Source organism: Neocloeon triangulifer, unplaced genomic scaffold (assembly GCF_031216515.1).
Source record: "Neocloeon triangulifer isolate White Clay Creek 2 clone unplaced genomic scaffold, ASM3121651v1 ptg000005l, whole genome shotgun sequence".
NCBI classification, from domain to species: domain Eukaryota; kingdom Metazoa; phylum Arthropoda; class Insecta; order Ephemeroptera; family Baetidae; genus Neocloeon; species Neocloeon triangulifer.
In genome coordinates, this window is record NW_026775548.1 from 333631 (window position 1) to 349961 (window position 16331).

The following is a 16331-nucleotide window of genomic DNA, read 5'->3' on the forward strand; positions in this document are numbered from 1 at the left end:
AAATTTGTTTTGGGCGTTGACCACCCCGGAACTGGGGCATGGCATATAGATCGTTTCAGAGGAAGCGTTGCCCTCTGGATAATTACATACGCTTATTGTTTTTGTGGAGGTTGCGCTGTTGAGAATTTCCCTAACACAATTCAAGTGTCCTTTTCTACTGGCATGGTGAAGTGCAGTGTTACCATTTCTATCTTTGATATTGATTTTAATGCCTAGCTCAATTAGATTTTTTAAAATATCAACCTTACCGTGTTCAGCAGAAATCAACAGAGCTAAAGTGTCGCTGGAATTCAATAATTCTTTCAGATCTGGGAAGAGTTTTTTAAGTTTTTCAAAAAGCTCTAAGTAATTTTTTGATGCCATTTTTCCAACCAATTTGCATAGTTTTTCTTCTTTTTCATTATCGATGCATTCTTCATGGGCTCCCATTTCCAGCAATTTAATTGCCATTTCCTCGCAAGTTCCACAAGCAATTTCGAGCAGCTTGAAGCCGTCGCTTACATAATATTGATCTCCTGAGACTGCCGATAATTTCAATTTCTGAAAAACCAAATGCGGCACAATATATTGGAAAATATACCATAGCCCTTCTTTAACCACCACATGGAGCACACGAATTATTGGTAGTTTTTTTAAATATATTTTAAATTTCTCGCCTTGTTCGTGATCTGAATATAACAAACTATTGTATAACTTCCGGCATTGACTCAAATTTTTGCCGGTAAAAATCGGTATATTTGAATCCGATTGATTACCCGCCAGCTCTTTCAGAAACCTATTGGTCACAAGGAACGAAGCTATCGATGGATGAAGATATCTTGAGTCATTTTCACGCTCACTTTTTACGATTCTCGCGTCATTGGCATTGCATTGACGACTTCTGTCACAAATTAACGCTTGAATGGCCAAGTTTTCTTGAAATGTTTCCATTTTATTGCATTCTGCTTGAAAAAGCATTAAATTTTTCATTTTGTAATTCTCTACGCTGGTCGAATTTTGCTCTTGTCGAGCCACGGCACTCTCAATCTTCTTCCTGTTAACTTCTTTGTGTAGGTAATATAATTTCGAGAGATCCGGCCGCATTTCAGCAATGAGCTTTAATTGGGAAGGGTTATCAAAAATTTTTAAGGGTCGTAAATCATTGATCTTTTTTATGAACTTGTTTTCCTCTTCTTTTTCATTAAACAAACTCAATTTTCTAATTAGGTTATCTTGGTCTTCGCTAGTTAACGGTTCAATTTCAACCTTAAAAGTTGATACGTTTTTCAGATTGTGCATTATCATCTCTTCCTCGTGAGGTTGAGTTGCAATAACTAGAGGTATTTGACGCTCTATCATTTTCCAAATCAGTTTTAGCGCCTTGCTGCGGAATTTGAGACAAATGTCGTCAAAACCGTCAAGAAGTAACACTAGTTCCTTATTTTTTAGCAGTTCGTCCTCGTTTAGAATGAATCCACTTGAATTTTTCAAAAGCTCTTCTACTGAAAGATCACTATCACTAGCACTCTCAAAATATTTTTCCTGAAGCAGAAAAGGGACAATATTTTTCCCCCTCTGACATTTGGTGAAGAAGCGTGTAAGCTCTTTGATAACCGAGGTTTTTCCTGAACCAGAGATAGAGGAAATTATCCATACAGCGTAGTCATTATCGTTGTCGAGCAGATTCCGTTTCATTTCTTTTTTAAGATGATCAAATGACCATCTCATTTCATTGGAAAAGATTTCGAACTTTCCACAGACTTTACTTGTAATTTTGAAATTAGGCTCAACAAAGTATGAATGCCCCCGTTGAAAGTCAACCAAACAGTGAAGAGTGGTTGAAATTTGTGAAATTATTGGGCGATTCTCTTTGTTTGGGCAATTCTCATTGATTGGGCAATTCTCATTGATTGGGCAATTTTCATTGATTGGGCAATTCTCATTGATTGGGCAATTCTCATTGATTGGGCAATTTTCATTGATTGGGCAATTCTCATTGATTGGGCAATTCTCATTGATTGGGCAATTCTCATTGATTGGGCAATTCTCATTGCCAACGCTTTTGCGCCGAACAAGATCCAAGGCTTTTTCAAGAATGTGTGCCTGGTCATTCTGATCGTTACTCGAAAGAGCAGAGTTTTCAAAAACCTTGATGAGATCTTCAAGGACATCGGACCCTGAAACAAAATATTATTACTTGATATCCCATTTAATGGATTTTACAAATAATTGAAATAATTTTTATAATAATTTTAGGCCCATATTCTTATTAAACGAGAGATTGGGAAATCCTTCACAATAATCATCAAATCTACTTTAGTACAAACAAATATTTGACCGCTTTTTTACAATGCTACACAAGAAAAGAGACTAAGCCGCCGCGGCAAACCCTGCTCTGTGACTATTGTCTATTGTAATATAAATAACTTTTAATTTTAATTTTGCTGTGAGAATTCACCATTTGCGAAATCAAATAACATTGGTTCTTATAGCAGCCTTATCTTACAAGGTAGGCTAAGATGACACACCCCGATTTTGTTGAAAGTTGGTATATGCAACTTGCACTACTCTTGGGTGTTCTGGAATGGCTATCAAAAGCTGCCCAATTTCACAAGGGAGGGTGGGTTTCATTGAAACGCATGTTAAAAACGATCAAATGTAGGCAACAAAAGCGTCCGCTGTGTATAATGTTGCCTACTTCCAATTACTCCAATGTAATTACATGGAGTTTAAATGGCAAAAATTAATCAACGAAAATTGGGCAAAAATTCAATGGGTAGTACAAGTTGTACACCAATTTTTATGGTAATCGGGGTGTGTCATCTCGCTAGCATACCTTGTTAGAATGATTGAATCTTTTCAATCCTAAGCTAAGACATGTTGTACTAGATGCAAAATAAAAAAAATATTGACGTTGGAAAAATCAAAATTGGTTCAGCGGGGGGCTGCAGTCAGGCGATCAAAGATTTTTAAAAGCTCAAAAAAATGGCTTCGGTTGAACATATTCATAATCCTTTAGTTCCATTAGAACCCTTTAATCAGAACATTAATTTATTAGACATTGCACCCGTTTCTTTTTTCTTTTTAGTCCATCTCATGGAACTCATTACTATTTACGCTGTTAAAAAATAAGTGTCATTTCCATTCCGGGGCTCTCCGTATATTCTTTCATCAATAATCCAACCTACACTATACTCCATTTGCATTGACCATTGGCCCAGCCCGTTTAAGGGAAAGAACGGGAATTCCTCATTATGTTGTTAACCCATCAGATTTATCAGGCAGGACTACTAAACCACTGGGGCCTTTACCAATTAAGAGGTAAATCACAATAATGATAATATATTAGTGTCTATTGATGAATTTTAAAAATTTATAAACAAATATTTTTGAAAGCTAAGAAAAAACATGTTAATTAAATTTAATTTCTCAAGAGAATAATTTCATCAAAAATATGAATCCCTTAAATTAAACAATTTGGTAAAGACACCAAATCCTCCAACTAACCTTGCTTATTTAATTTGGTTAAAATCTTTTGTTTTTATTTACCAGGAGCGTTGAGGATACACACACACGATCCTGAATGGTTGGTTCCTTGCAGCTCAAAATCTGATGATTCCACGATTCCCTGCCAAAAAGGTTGGTTTTTTAAATTTTTTATAAAATTTTTAGAAACATATCAAATATTAACCATTAAAGGACAAGAACGCGCAATGTCATTTAATTTTTTAATAAAAGAACATTCAATTCCATACACCGCTTAGAGGCAGCACAAGCATACTATGGAACTGAATTAAATTTTTTTTAAAGAAAATCCCAAAATATTACAGCTTTGGAAAATTAAATGGCAAAATAGTGTCCACACCGCTTCTTGTCACTTGTCACTATAACTATATTAATTAAGTCTATCAAGGTAAAAAATTGATTGATAATGAAAATCAGGGTCTTCGTGCGGTGGGGGCTTGTTGCGGAGTAAAGGTTGAAAGGTCTGATGGACAAACTGTCGCGCGAATTTTTCTTGGCGCTCCTTCGAAGGGAAAATAAGTGCGCCACCACCTCCCTCTGAAAAATGTTTTGACAGTTTCCGACATCACAAGCGTGCACAAGCAGCCTCCCCGCCGGCCAGCAATTGAGACGGACGAGAGGGGCAAGGCGAGCAGCGCGGAGATCAAAACGAACCGCGTTTAGTTGGAAAAAAGTGTGTGAAAAGAAAGGTACAGTTTTAATTTTTTAACAAATATATCCTAAAATGAAAGTAGAAAAAGGGACAAGAATTTTGGTATTTAAAAAAAAATGAAAAAATCTACAGAACGCTGAGTAATATGAGGATAAGGGTCTGCTAAAAGTAATGCCATTTCCAAATTACATTTTTATTTAAGAGGAAATAACTTAATTGCAAGGTTGTAGCAAAGAGCTGTTATTTAATTTCGTCTTTAATAACTTTTACGTCCGAATTTTTCAATTTTATCTCCGAAGTAACTCCGAAGTAACTCAAAATAATAAATTTTCGCCAAGAAATAAATTTTTTAGATTTCTTCTGAGATAGCCAATCGATTCCTTGGTTAATTGTTGTCCTGATCCTAAATTTGCACAAGAAAATATTTAGCCGTTTTAATTTCAGAAAATTAATGGTCGCTCAACCTGGTGGTAGCGCAAGTCGGTCAGGAAGGTCGTGCGACTTGACAAGAAACTTTTTTTTCTGAAATTAAAACGGCTGAATATTTTCTTGTGCAAATTTAGGATCAGGACAACAATTAACCAAGGAATCGATAGACCACGATAGACTATCTCAGAAGAAATCTAAAAAAAATTATTTCTTCTGGCGAAAATTTGTTATTTTGAGTTTGAGGCCTTGGGAGATAAAATTAAAAAATTCGGACGTAAAAGTTATTAAAGACGAAATGAAATAACAGCTCTTTGGCTACAACTTTGCGATTGCTATTTTCTCTTATAAATTTATTTTGGAAATTTTTTCCCACTTGACTTGATTTGTGAAGAATAAACAATAATAATAATTATAATAATAATAAATGGCACTAATTTTAGCGGACCCTTTTATTACGCTGAGTTCCGTAAAGATTTTTTTCATTTTTTTAAAATACCAAAATTCTTGTCCGTTCTTCTACTTTCATTTTTCAAAATATTAATTCTGGTAAAAAATTAAAACTGTACCTTTCTTTTCACACACTTTTTTTCCAACTAAACGCGGTTCGTTTTGATCTCCGCGCTGCTCGCCTTGCCCCTCTCGTCCGTCTCGTTGCTGGCCGGCGGGGAGGCTGCTTGTGCACGCTTGTGATGTCGGAAACTGTCAAACCATTTTTCAGAGGGAGGTGGCGGCGCACTTATTTTCTCTCCGAAGGAGCGCCAAGAAAAGTTCGCGCGATACATGACCCCCATCGCAATTACTAATTTCTTGAACAATTTTATTAAAAAATTTAATGACATTACGTTCTTGTCCCAAGTTGTTTCTCCTTGTCAAAAAGACTGGTCCTTACCTTATCCAAGCATGACTATTAAGTCAACCTATACAACTTATTACTTCTTTTTTAGTTTCTAAAAGTTCCTATAAAATTTTCTGCACAATATTCAAGAAATTGGTTCTCTCGTGTTGAAAATTGAAATTTGTTGCTGAAACTACAACGATTCTGGAGAGCTCAATTTTTTAGTAATTAGTTCAAAATTTCCAGCAAAAAGATAATTTGCAGTTTTCTCAAGAACATATACTTACATTGTGTGGATTTGGAATATCCTGGTCGTTGCTCGGAATTTGTGTTACTTCTGAATTAGTGGGAAGTTCTCCAACCTATTTGCAGTGATTTACTAATTGTCAGTTGCTACACATTTAGGGGCATTACGTGGTTCACAAAAAAGAAAATTTTTGGTCTTGCAATCCACCTCGGATTTCTAGGTCCATAGAATTTGTAGACAATGTCACCAACTTTAACCCACACACTTTTAAAACTGACGCAGACCTCTTTTCCTGCATCCAAAGACAGTGGAGCAAGACAAAGCATCAAAAAGCAACCGACATCACTTGGTTCTCCTTTGACTGCGAAAAAGCAATAATATTCAACATAATTAATATGTTTGCGTTTCCCGTGCAATTTATATCTACTTTTTTTTAAAACAGCCTGAAGATTCTCAAAGGTATTGTCTAGTATTTTGGTCTCAAAGTCCAAATTTTCACGAAGTGCTTTTTCTGCGCGCAAAACAAGTTGGTTGGATTTCTCAGTGCAACAGAATATCACAGCCCATTTTCTTCGAACAGCTGTTGAGCTATGATCACATTTCCAATTAAAGAATCCAGTTCGTCCAGCAGGAATTATATCCGCTAAGCTACCTCCAACTGCATCCGCTTGTGCGCCCTCCTTGCATGGAGAAGCGGCCCTAAAAAAGAGCACAGGTTTTTGCGAAAATTTAAAATTTATAGATTCATCCAATAACCGGCTATTATTGATCTTTATGTAAACACGAATGCCAGACAAAGTTTACAATTCACTACCAACGAAGTAGTCACAAGTTTATTTTTACTACCATATAAATATTTAGCAAAAAAAAATAAAAATAAAAAAAAACAATGCTTTGAGATAAATTTTCCAGAAAACTTGTGTTTTTCAGCCATGTGCATTCTGAAAAAAAGAACACGCATTTGAAAGATTTTTTTATGTAAAGTTTCAATGTTCACAAAAAGGAAGAAAAAAAATAGAAAAAAATTAACCTTTTAAGCTACTTTTTGAAGAAAGTTTGACAAATATTTTAATAATAAAATGTGCAAAAAAAAATTAAAGTAATTTATAATACAGCGAAAATATTTGAAAGGTGTATACTTTTGGCAGGGTCAACCGATCTCAACCATATTATAGGATCTTAAAGACCATGCCAGGAGGTTTTCAAAAATATATAGTTTTACCCCGTTATCTCGAAATTTATGGGTTTTACGGGACATTCAAATTCGGATTTTGGAAATTTTTCAATCAACTGTATCTTGGCTTCCCGTGGTTGTAGAACAAAATTCTGATATGGTTGTATTTGTCTTGTTGCCCTCTTCAACTTTGCTGTTGATTGCAAAATCGTAGGTCAAAGCAAAGGCTGCGCATCCCAAAATTATGTTGGTACACAGCTGGGTCAAAGTTCAAGGTCACTTCCGGTGACCTCATGACCTTTGACCTCAAAAATGAAGTTTTTATCCCCCAATTTTATTTTTATTCTGAAATAGCCATTTTGTAGAGCGTAAAATTTTACGTTATATAAGAAAATAAACCAGATGGCATTTTTTGATGTTAAATAAATAGAAAAATAAAAAGATTAAAAAACGTGGTTTTCCGATCAAATTTTCTGGTAAAATGTCTTTGAGCCTCTGTAACTTTGCCCCTGAGCAAGATGGCCCAAAATACCTAATGACAAAAAGTAATTGTCTTGACACGGTCTATCCAGAAATGTATTACACATTGTGACCAGGTCACAAAAGGTCATTGATCCCGGTGACCTTTGACCTTTTCATTTATTTTCCATCTTGTGTGACACATGGCTCGAAAGAAGACATTGAGGCGGTCATTTTCGTACCCGGAATTTTGCTGTAGCTCCAACAAAACTCGAATTATTGACGTTTTAACTAATTAAAATTATAAAAATTTGTAAGATGAAATAACTAAACTATTTTGATTATCAAACGCGCAGAGTTGACTGAATGGTTTTGGTCTAAGCGGTCTTTGCTCAGAATGCATTTTTTGTTCAAAAAGCTCCGAAAGTCCAAACTATCATCCGAATGCATTCAGTCTGGACCAGAAGCGATTTAAATTGAATTTGACTTTTTTACTGCGCTTTGGTTCAAGCTTCGACTAACACTAACGCTCATTTTTTCAGTGCTACAATATTCTGCAAATTCTTTATTCAGACTTATTCAGACAAGTTCAAATTGTGCGCATATACCGGGTGTGGGTGTGCTATAGAGATGGCACACCATGATTTCAATGAAAATTAGTGCACAACTTCTTCTACCCACTAGTATCCAAGAACGCGGTCATTAATTTTTGCCATTTAAACTCCACGTAATATATATATATATATATATATATATATATATATATATATATATATATATATATATATATATATATATATATATATATATATATATATATATATAAAGAATGAAAAAATAAGGGCTTTATATGTACTTGCTAATCACGAATTTCCTGTGCGGAGTGTATTTGACCTCCGGTGTCTGGCTCGTTTTATCTCGCAGGTTGTGAATTGCCTGGTTGAATTTGCTCAGAAACGTCTCTAACGGAACATCTTCCTCAAGAGAATTTAATATCTTGCAAATTTCTTGAGCCAACCTTGTACCGGCTTGTAAATCCCTAATGCACTTCATTGCTAAAATATTATTTGTGTTTTAAAAAATTCAAGTGATTTAAAATATTTTAAATGGTCATACATTCGACTGCAGCATAAACAAGCACAAAATTCTCAGCATCGGGCATGTTGGTAACTTTACTTGCAGTTTCGTTCTTAAAATTCTCATACTTCTTCTTCTTATTGTACGCATCATCGTTGAGATCTCCCCGGCAAGGCTACAATATTTTTACAACTACAAATCCATTGAAAATCTAATGTGTTTATTACGCCAAAGAAAATGACATTGAGTGCATTCTTTAAATTGGGCGTCTTCTTTATCGCTTCTATTATATACGTCGTGCTCATCAGTTCATTATCCTCGAGGTCTGTTTCAATTATGTTGTTTGCAGTTCCGTGAGAAAAGATGAAGAGGAAAAATACTGATGGGATTTCTGGAACACGATAAAACACAGTAAGACTTTGTAGTTTTGTCAGTTTTAAACATTTTAGGCTGCATAGAAACTAACTGTGTTGACTTGATCGCGATTTTGCCAGATTTAAAAGATAAATTTTTTACATTTGTATGTATAAGTAGCTAAACATGGTCAGAGAGAATAAGTAATTGTTATTAGAAATATTCAATAATCGAAATTGCAAGCAGGAAAAGTTAATAAATACGATGCGGTTAAAAATTCACCACCCACACTGCTTAAGCATGAATTTGAATTTTATTTTCACCTTTTTTTTTGTGAAAAAACGTTTTAGTTTACTAATGTGCTTTCAACAAGAAGCAAATTGTGGATAAGACGCATGTTATACAAGAATTTAAATTTTAACTTCAATGTAATTGTCAAAAAATTATTCTATAAATAAAATGATAAAAATGAATGTATTTTTAAAAAGTTTCAAGAGGTTTGCTTATCTAGTCAGCAAAACAGACACACACAAAATATGCCAAAATTTAAATTCATATCTTGCCTGGTATTTCGAACATTTTTTTAAATTCCACCTCATTTGATAGAATTTCAAGTATTCTAGAATTTGTTGGCGATTGCAGATCCTGAAATTTACACTTTCTTTTGTCAGCGAAGGCTTCTTTCAATATTCTTCGGTCTTCTTCATTTCCCTCACGCCAATTTTCTTTATTTTTAAATTCGTAACTTATAACTAGGACGCAAGCACTGGAAATTCGAATGTTATTATTTAATGTATTAAAGTCTGGAGCTTGTAAATTACACATCCGCATTCTCATAGTTTTCAAAACGCCCTAGGCAAGCAATTTCTTTCAGAACTTCCTTTTCGGCACCTGTGAAATAATTGTTTTAATGTGTTGTCTTTTGGGTTAACATCTGCTTTGAAATAAGAGCTTAACATTTTATGATTCAGCTGTTAAAGGAGAGATATGGGCAAAAAATTATTTTTATAATTTCCCCCATAATTATAAGGAGTGGTAGGAAACTGTCTAAGTGGAAACTGTCCAAAGGTGAAACTGTCCAACAGCATGGCGGCAAAAGGTGGGGCCAGGGCGTAAAGGGCAGGTCCGAGGGATAAAAGTGCCATGATTTGATAGTTTCGATGGCCATTGACTGAACGGAATTATTGCAAATAATTGTGTCCTTTGTCTAAGAAATTGCAAAACTTTATTTAAAAAAATCGACTGAAAATATTAATATTTCAAGTGGAAACTCTCCAGAGGTGAAACTGTCTAACGGCAAACACATGGCATCTATGTAATTTGGACAATTTCACCTTTGGAGAGTTTCCGATTTAAAGAATTTAAATTATGTAATAGATATATATAACTAATATTAGATCTAGATTTGTGTATGAATTAGTTGACACTGATCTCTTTGTATCGGACTTACAGGTAAAATATTCTCTAACTGAAACTGAAGCATTCCATAAATTTTGTGTGTCTAAATATTTAAACATTCTTGAGATATGTGATGAGTTCTACGAGACAGAAACTTTGAAGAATAAAAATTGGCAATGTGCAATGTTCAGTGATCGCCAAGTGTTTACGAGATTTGCCTGTCACGGGTACCACTATTTATTTTGTAAGAATAAAAAATTTTCATTCTCAAGCGACAATAGATTGTGAATGCAAACACTGCGGTAAGAAATGTTCACAATATCATATTCTTCAATGTAATGAACGAAAACTAAGCCTAAGAGAGGCTGCAAAAATCAGAATTAACTAATTTTGTACTTTGTAATAATTATAGAAACAAACTTAATTGTAAAACTAATTTTAGGAAGACAAATTAGCTTTAGACACCCGTTGTACACCTAGTTGTGTTCAATAAATACTCTATCTATAACTAATATTCAAAGTTGAAACTCTCCAGAGTGGAAACTGTCCAGCGGTGAAACTGTCCAGCGAGCGAGCGGCGAGGGGAGTCGTATTTTACTGAGCGCGCGCAGTCGGAGGGGGACTTTGCGCGCGGTTAAAGCAACCGCGCGTGTTAACTATTTATCCTATGCCCAAACGAGGAGGAAAAAAATTTGTATTGTTATTATTATTATTTTGTATTGTTATTATTGATCCAAAATTGTTTGAAATAACACAGCAATATTTACATTAATTAAAAAGTAATAAAACACTAAAAATACGTAAAAAAAAAAAACACATATATATAAAATAAAATACAAAATTATTTGACACTCTGCGATTAAATTATATCATTGAAACCATTATATTTTTAATTTTCTTTTTAAATATAGGTTTGAAAATTATACCTCCAACGACAAAGATGGAAAATAAAGGTAAATAACATATTTTAAAATATTTATTTTAAAGTATTTCCTGACGCCGGCAATGCTACAAAATTGTACTAAGAAATCATTGCTCAGGTATATTTTGTTTAACCGACTTATTATAAGAGCGGGTTTACCCTCGTAACAGAATTCGTATTATTTATTCTTCTCAGTCGATACAATTCAAGGAACATAAATAGTTCAAACATTTATGGCATCTTCCATTCAAGCGGCGCGAAAATCTAACTGTTCGCATATGGGAGTGAGAAGTAGAGATTGTACAGAATTTAATTTTTTGATAACTTTTCTCCTGAATAAAATAAACGCTTCTGTTTTGAAAAGGCGATTAAAATTTCTTGACAGCATCAAATTTTCAATCATGAATTTCTACCGTATCTGTAACTGAAGGACAGATAATTAAATTTTGATATTTTATGCAAATTTTAAAATGTAGAAATATATCATAAATACTTTAATTTCAAAGGAGCTGCCAAAAGAAATGCATTCACTTTTAAAAGAAATTAATTTAAATTAATTATTTGAAAAATATTGGATGTATATCGCACATTCAAAGAAACCAGCATAACTCTGTATGTATTTATTTTAACATGGTAATTTTAATTAAATATTTCATGGCACCGAAGGTTTCAGTTTTTACAGTTCATTCGTTGTCAATCGAATTGAAAAAAAAACTGTTACAAAATTAGTTTAATTTCTGCATTCAAAATCTGGTTATTAATAAATTTTATTAATATAATTTTTTTATGAATTTTTTATTATTTTGAAAAATACTTTTTTTAAATCACCTTACTTTTAATGATTTGAATAATCTCAAAATGCCAAAATCCTGATTTCTGATAAAAGCTTTGCAACTCTCCAAGTATACATTTTCAAGACTTCATGACTGTACAAGTTGGCTGGTCTGGTACAAACTACTGATTGTGAGTTAGTGATCTAAAAAATAAATTAGATCTCCGGCCCCTAGACGTTACAAATGCTCAAAATTAATGGAAAAACGATATCATAAAAATGTTAAAATTGACCCACAAATCAATAATGCTCCCGCAAAGACAAACCCAAACTGGAAAGAAGCGCATTTTGAAACAAGACATGCAACGGATTCCATTTTATTGTCTATACAAATTAAAACTATCATACAGCTGTAAATAATGACAGTGAATGTAAAAAGTGTGGATTAAGATAGGATTGCCAAAAAACTAAGTTTATCAGTAAAAAACGAGTAAAACTAAAATAAAATTTAATATATTAAATTGTATTATATTTAGGTTGCAAACGACAAAAAATTTATTGTATCCAATAAAAAAATTATTATTTTAATTTCTAGAATTTATTCAGTGAAACGGTGAGGAAAAATAGGGGTAATTCAATTTGCCCCTAATTTAAATTTGCAGTTGTCTGATATTTATCATTGTATTTTTTAATAATTTTAAAGTTCCCTTTTTTTCATTTAATTTTATTTTGTTCTTTTCTATTGAATGTAAATATTGCTGTGTTATTTCAAACAATTTAGGTTTATTAATATTAAATTTTACAATAAAAAAATATTTTCCTCCTCGTTTGGGCATAGGATAAATAGTTAACACGCGCGGTTGCTTTAACCGCGCGCAAAGTCCCCCTCCGACTGCGCGCGCTCAGTAAAATACGACTCCCCTCGCCGCTCGCTCGCTGGACAGTTTCACCGCTGGACAGTTTCCACTCTGGAGAGTTTCAACTTTGAATATTAGTTATATATATCTATTATATAATTTAAATTCTTTAAATTGGAAACTCTCCAAAGGTGAAATTGTCCAAATTACATAGATGCCATGTGTTTGCCGTTAGACAGTTTCACCTCTGGAGAGTTTCCACTTGAAATATTAATATTTTCAGTCGATTTTTTTAAATAAAGTTTTGCAATTTCTTAGACAAAGGACACAATTATTTGCAATAATTCCGTTCAGTCAATGGCCATCGAAACTATCAAATCATGGCACTTTTATCCCTCGGACCTGCCCTTTACGCCCTGGCCCCACCTTTTGCCGCCATGCTGTTGGACAGTTTCACTTTTGGACAGTTTCCACTTAGACAGTTTCCACCCTCCCAATTAGGAGTATGTAGCTATGGACATTATGTATGTCAAATAGTATGCCCTTAAAGGTTTGACCATCAACTTTGAGACGTCGATTATGAAGGTTATTTTTGTATAAGTAGAAATTGCTCTATAATAATTTTTTTCTGACACCAAATTTATCAAAATTCCCTCGCTCCGTAAACACATATTCATCACCTTCGATTGATTTTCCCTGCTGTCCTGCTTCTGCCATTTTTGGTCAACAACTGCACATTCTCGTTTACATCACTCGATCATCTCATGCATTCCCTTAGAATTTAAAAGAAATACAAATATTAGTGGCGTGGCATCAAAAAATAAGATAAAAACCTAACGTTAGTGTCAGAGGGGGGGGGGGGGGTAATAAGTGAGTACTGAAAAAGCTCGATCAGTGAGGGTTGGAGCCGTTGGAGGTTTTATTTCTAAATGAGTATAGCATCTTGCGAAATAATTGCTGATCAAGGAATGATTCATATGTTGCTATTCAAGCGACCTTCAAAATCCTGGTCCTTTTTAATTTTTCATGGTGATAAAACAATTGCCTTGAAAATCCAAAGTCTAATTGTAAGATGTTCTCGACTCGAACCCCTGGCATTTGCTTTGCAGTCGGCATGACGTAGAGCATAGATAATTTAGTCTAGATGATAACTATAGGGCATCATTTTGAAGGGCACGCCAAATCTAATCTATCTGTACCAACATTTATACGAATCGAGACTTTTCAAGGCCCTATAAGAAAATACCTACCGTCCGATCTGTTAAACACGGGAAGGGAGAGAAGGCAGGCCGGCCAAAAGCAAGCAATTATATAAATCAATGTAAATGATGTTGAAAAAACCTTAAGTGGACAAGAAGCCTCCTGTCCCAGCGCTCTTTGGTCAAAAGACCTCGCAAAATAATTTCTCCACTCAAAATTATGAAACCATGAGGATCATTTAAAATCCTTTAAAAAATCACAATTATTAAAAATATATTATTAAATGTAAAAACTTCATGAAATAGTTTAAAATGTTGTTTGTATTTTTTAGTACTTTTGCGACTAAATAGTAAAACTAACCTTATAACCTAGAGGAAGAAAATTATTGCTTCGCAGATATACTAATTATGTGTATGTATGTGTGACTGATACTTAAACTTATAGTTACAAATTGTGTTTATTAATGTACCACCGGGCATTCTCTGCCCAAATACATCATCCATACATTCAATATTATAAATTACATTGATTACAAGAGAGAGAAATTACATCAAAAAATACAAAGACATAAGTTGGACGCCTTTCCCCCGATCTGTTATGTCGCTAAACAATACTTTATTTGGTCTCGTCACCATCAATTCATCAGGATGTATGGAGATTAATAATCGTTCAATATTTTAGTTGTCAATTTTATACCTATGCTACTAATTGCTGTTGTTTTTGAGTGAGCCATGTATAGCGGTGAACGTTGATACAGACGACAGACAAATAAATTTGAAAACTGACAATATAGTGAAAAACAAAGTTGATATTAATATTGTGGTAGAATTTCACGAGTGACAGTTGATTATTATTATTATTTATTCTTCTCGCGAGGTCAATACAAAAATTTTAAATAGGAAAAATAAAGAGAAGAAAGGGTTTACAACTAGCAGATGTCTGATTCGTGGTAATTTGAATTTAAATTCGGCTTTAACCTTAAGTGGGTTTAGATTGTTTATTTGTCCAAATTGTTACATCACATTGTTTGCTTACATTTGTTGCAAAACAATAGTTTGTTTGAAAGGGAAAAAAGTAATTGTTGGACAATTAACTGCACCACCACTAGCAAGAATTTTGCTAAAACTTGTGAGATCAAAAAGACCATATTATGGCATTAAGTTTCAACAATCTTAATAGTTTCACCTTTGAAGTTTGAGATTTAAGCGTGTTTGTTTCTTTTCTAGGCTCAAGCTTTTTGCCCGCGATGCCTTTTTGAGAGAGATAAAAAGCTATTACGCCTGACAGACTATTGCTTCACTGTCTCCGGCGCAACGTGTCATCTTTCGACCCAATTTACTTGTACATTTATTTATTTCCAAAAATGAGATCAGTTAAAAAAGTAAATATTGCACTGAGAAAAAAAATTGAGACAGGAATAACGTAGAATGAATGGAACCCTCGATTTCATATTCGTCTCAATTACACTTTTATTCTTTTGTGTTATGGACATAACAAGTTGGATTGGTCGAGACGCCATTTTTCGGTTTCAAGACCGCGGGTGGGTTGGGTTCTTGAAACGGAAAAATGGCGTCTCAACCAATCCAGCTTCTAATGTCCAATATTTTGTGTAAGGATTATAAGTGTTTGTGATTTGTTCTTTTTTTGCGATGGTGTGGGTTTACCACGGCGGCCAACGAGTCTCTTTTGATGTCGGGCGTTTTAGCAGAAATGTATTAGTTGTAAACACATTTCTTCTCTTTAAAAATGATATAATAATAAAAAAATATATCGACCGAGGAGAATAAATAATGATAATTTCATTACCAAAATTTAGTGCGTGGAACTACGAATATGTTAAGATTAATTAACTATTGGTTTCAAATTTTTTAAACGAAGAGTTCGGCTTAAGAAGTTGAATACTTTTTAATGAACCCAATATTGCCAGGGAGAAAATTTCCGGTTCATAAAAATAAATTGTTGGATGAAAAATTAAATTTTGAAATAATTTTTTTCAAGAAAGAAGTATAATTTATTTTCGGTTATTTCCATTTTCTCACTGACGGCCTGTCTGACTCTAACCCTCCTTCCTTTTTTCTCTCTGGAACTCTCTCACTGCAAAAGCAAATATTTATTTTGCTCTTGCTGGGCAAGAAAGCGGTGCAGATAGGAGATATGATGAGGGGTGCATAATCAAAAGCTGCTATAAGTTCAAAACGGACGCAGGACTACAAAAAATGCTAATTGCTCAACGAACAGAATATGACATGTAATGTATTCCTATAACTCGATTACTACTTTGGATTCTGAATTTAAATTACCATGACTCTATTTTTTTAAAGATATTCAAAAAGTTGGGCAATATCAAGTTGTTTTCAGGTCGTGAACAGATCGTGAATGCAACCAAAATGTAAGATTATGCGAAAATTTCTTTACCTTTTGCCCATTATATGTAGAATCATGTATACGTTG

General features: G+C 33.8%; 1 protein-coding gene across 1 annotated transcript in view; it reads right to left on the bottom strand.

Annotated features, from left to right (window-relative positions):
- LOC132194018 (uncharacterized) overlaps positions 1 to 16331 on the bottom strand; it is a 25207-nt gene continuing 8876 nt past the window's right edge. The window contains exons 2-13 of the mRNA XM_059615049.1: positions 13361 to 13453; positions 9553 to 9622; positions 9295 to 9497; positions 8605 to 8768; positions 8417 to 8552; positions 8157 to 8355; positions 6095 to 6366; positions 5835 to 6028; positions 5708 to 5782; positions 3529 to 3607; positions 249 to 2156; positions 1 to 187 (exon numbers count right to left, since the gene is read on the bottom strand). Of these exons, the coding sequence (XP_059471032.1) occupies positions 141 to 187; positions 249 to 2156; positions 3529 to 3607; positions 5708 to 5782; positions 5835 to 6028; positions 6095 to 6366; positions 8157 to 8355; positions 8417 to 8552; positions 8605 to 8768; positions 9295 to 9497; positions 9553 to 9622; positions 13361 to 13397 (3384 nt within the window). The 5' untranslated portion in view covers positions 13398 to 13453 and the 3' untranslated portion in view covers positions 1 to 140. The remainder of the gene's footprint in view (positions 188 to 248; positions 2157 to 3528; positions 3608 to 5707; positions 5783 to 5834; positions 6029 to 6094; positions 6367 to 8156; positions 8356 to 8416; positions 8553 to 8604; positions 8769 to 9294; positions 9498 to 9552; positions 9623 to 13360; positions 13454 to 16331) is intronic.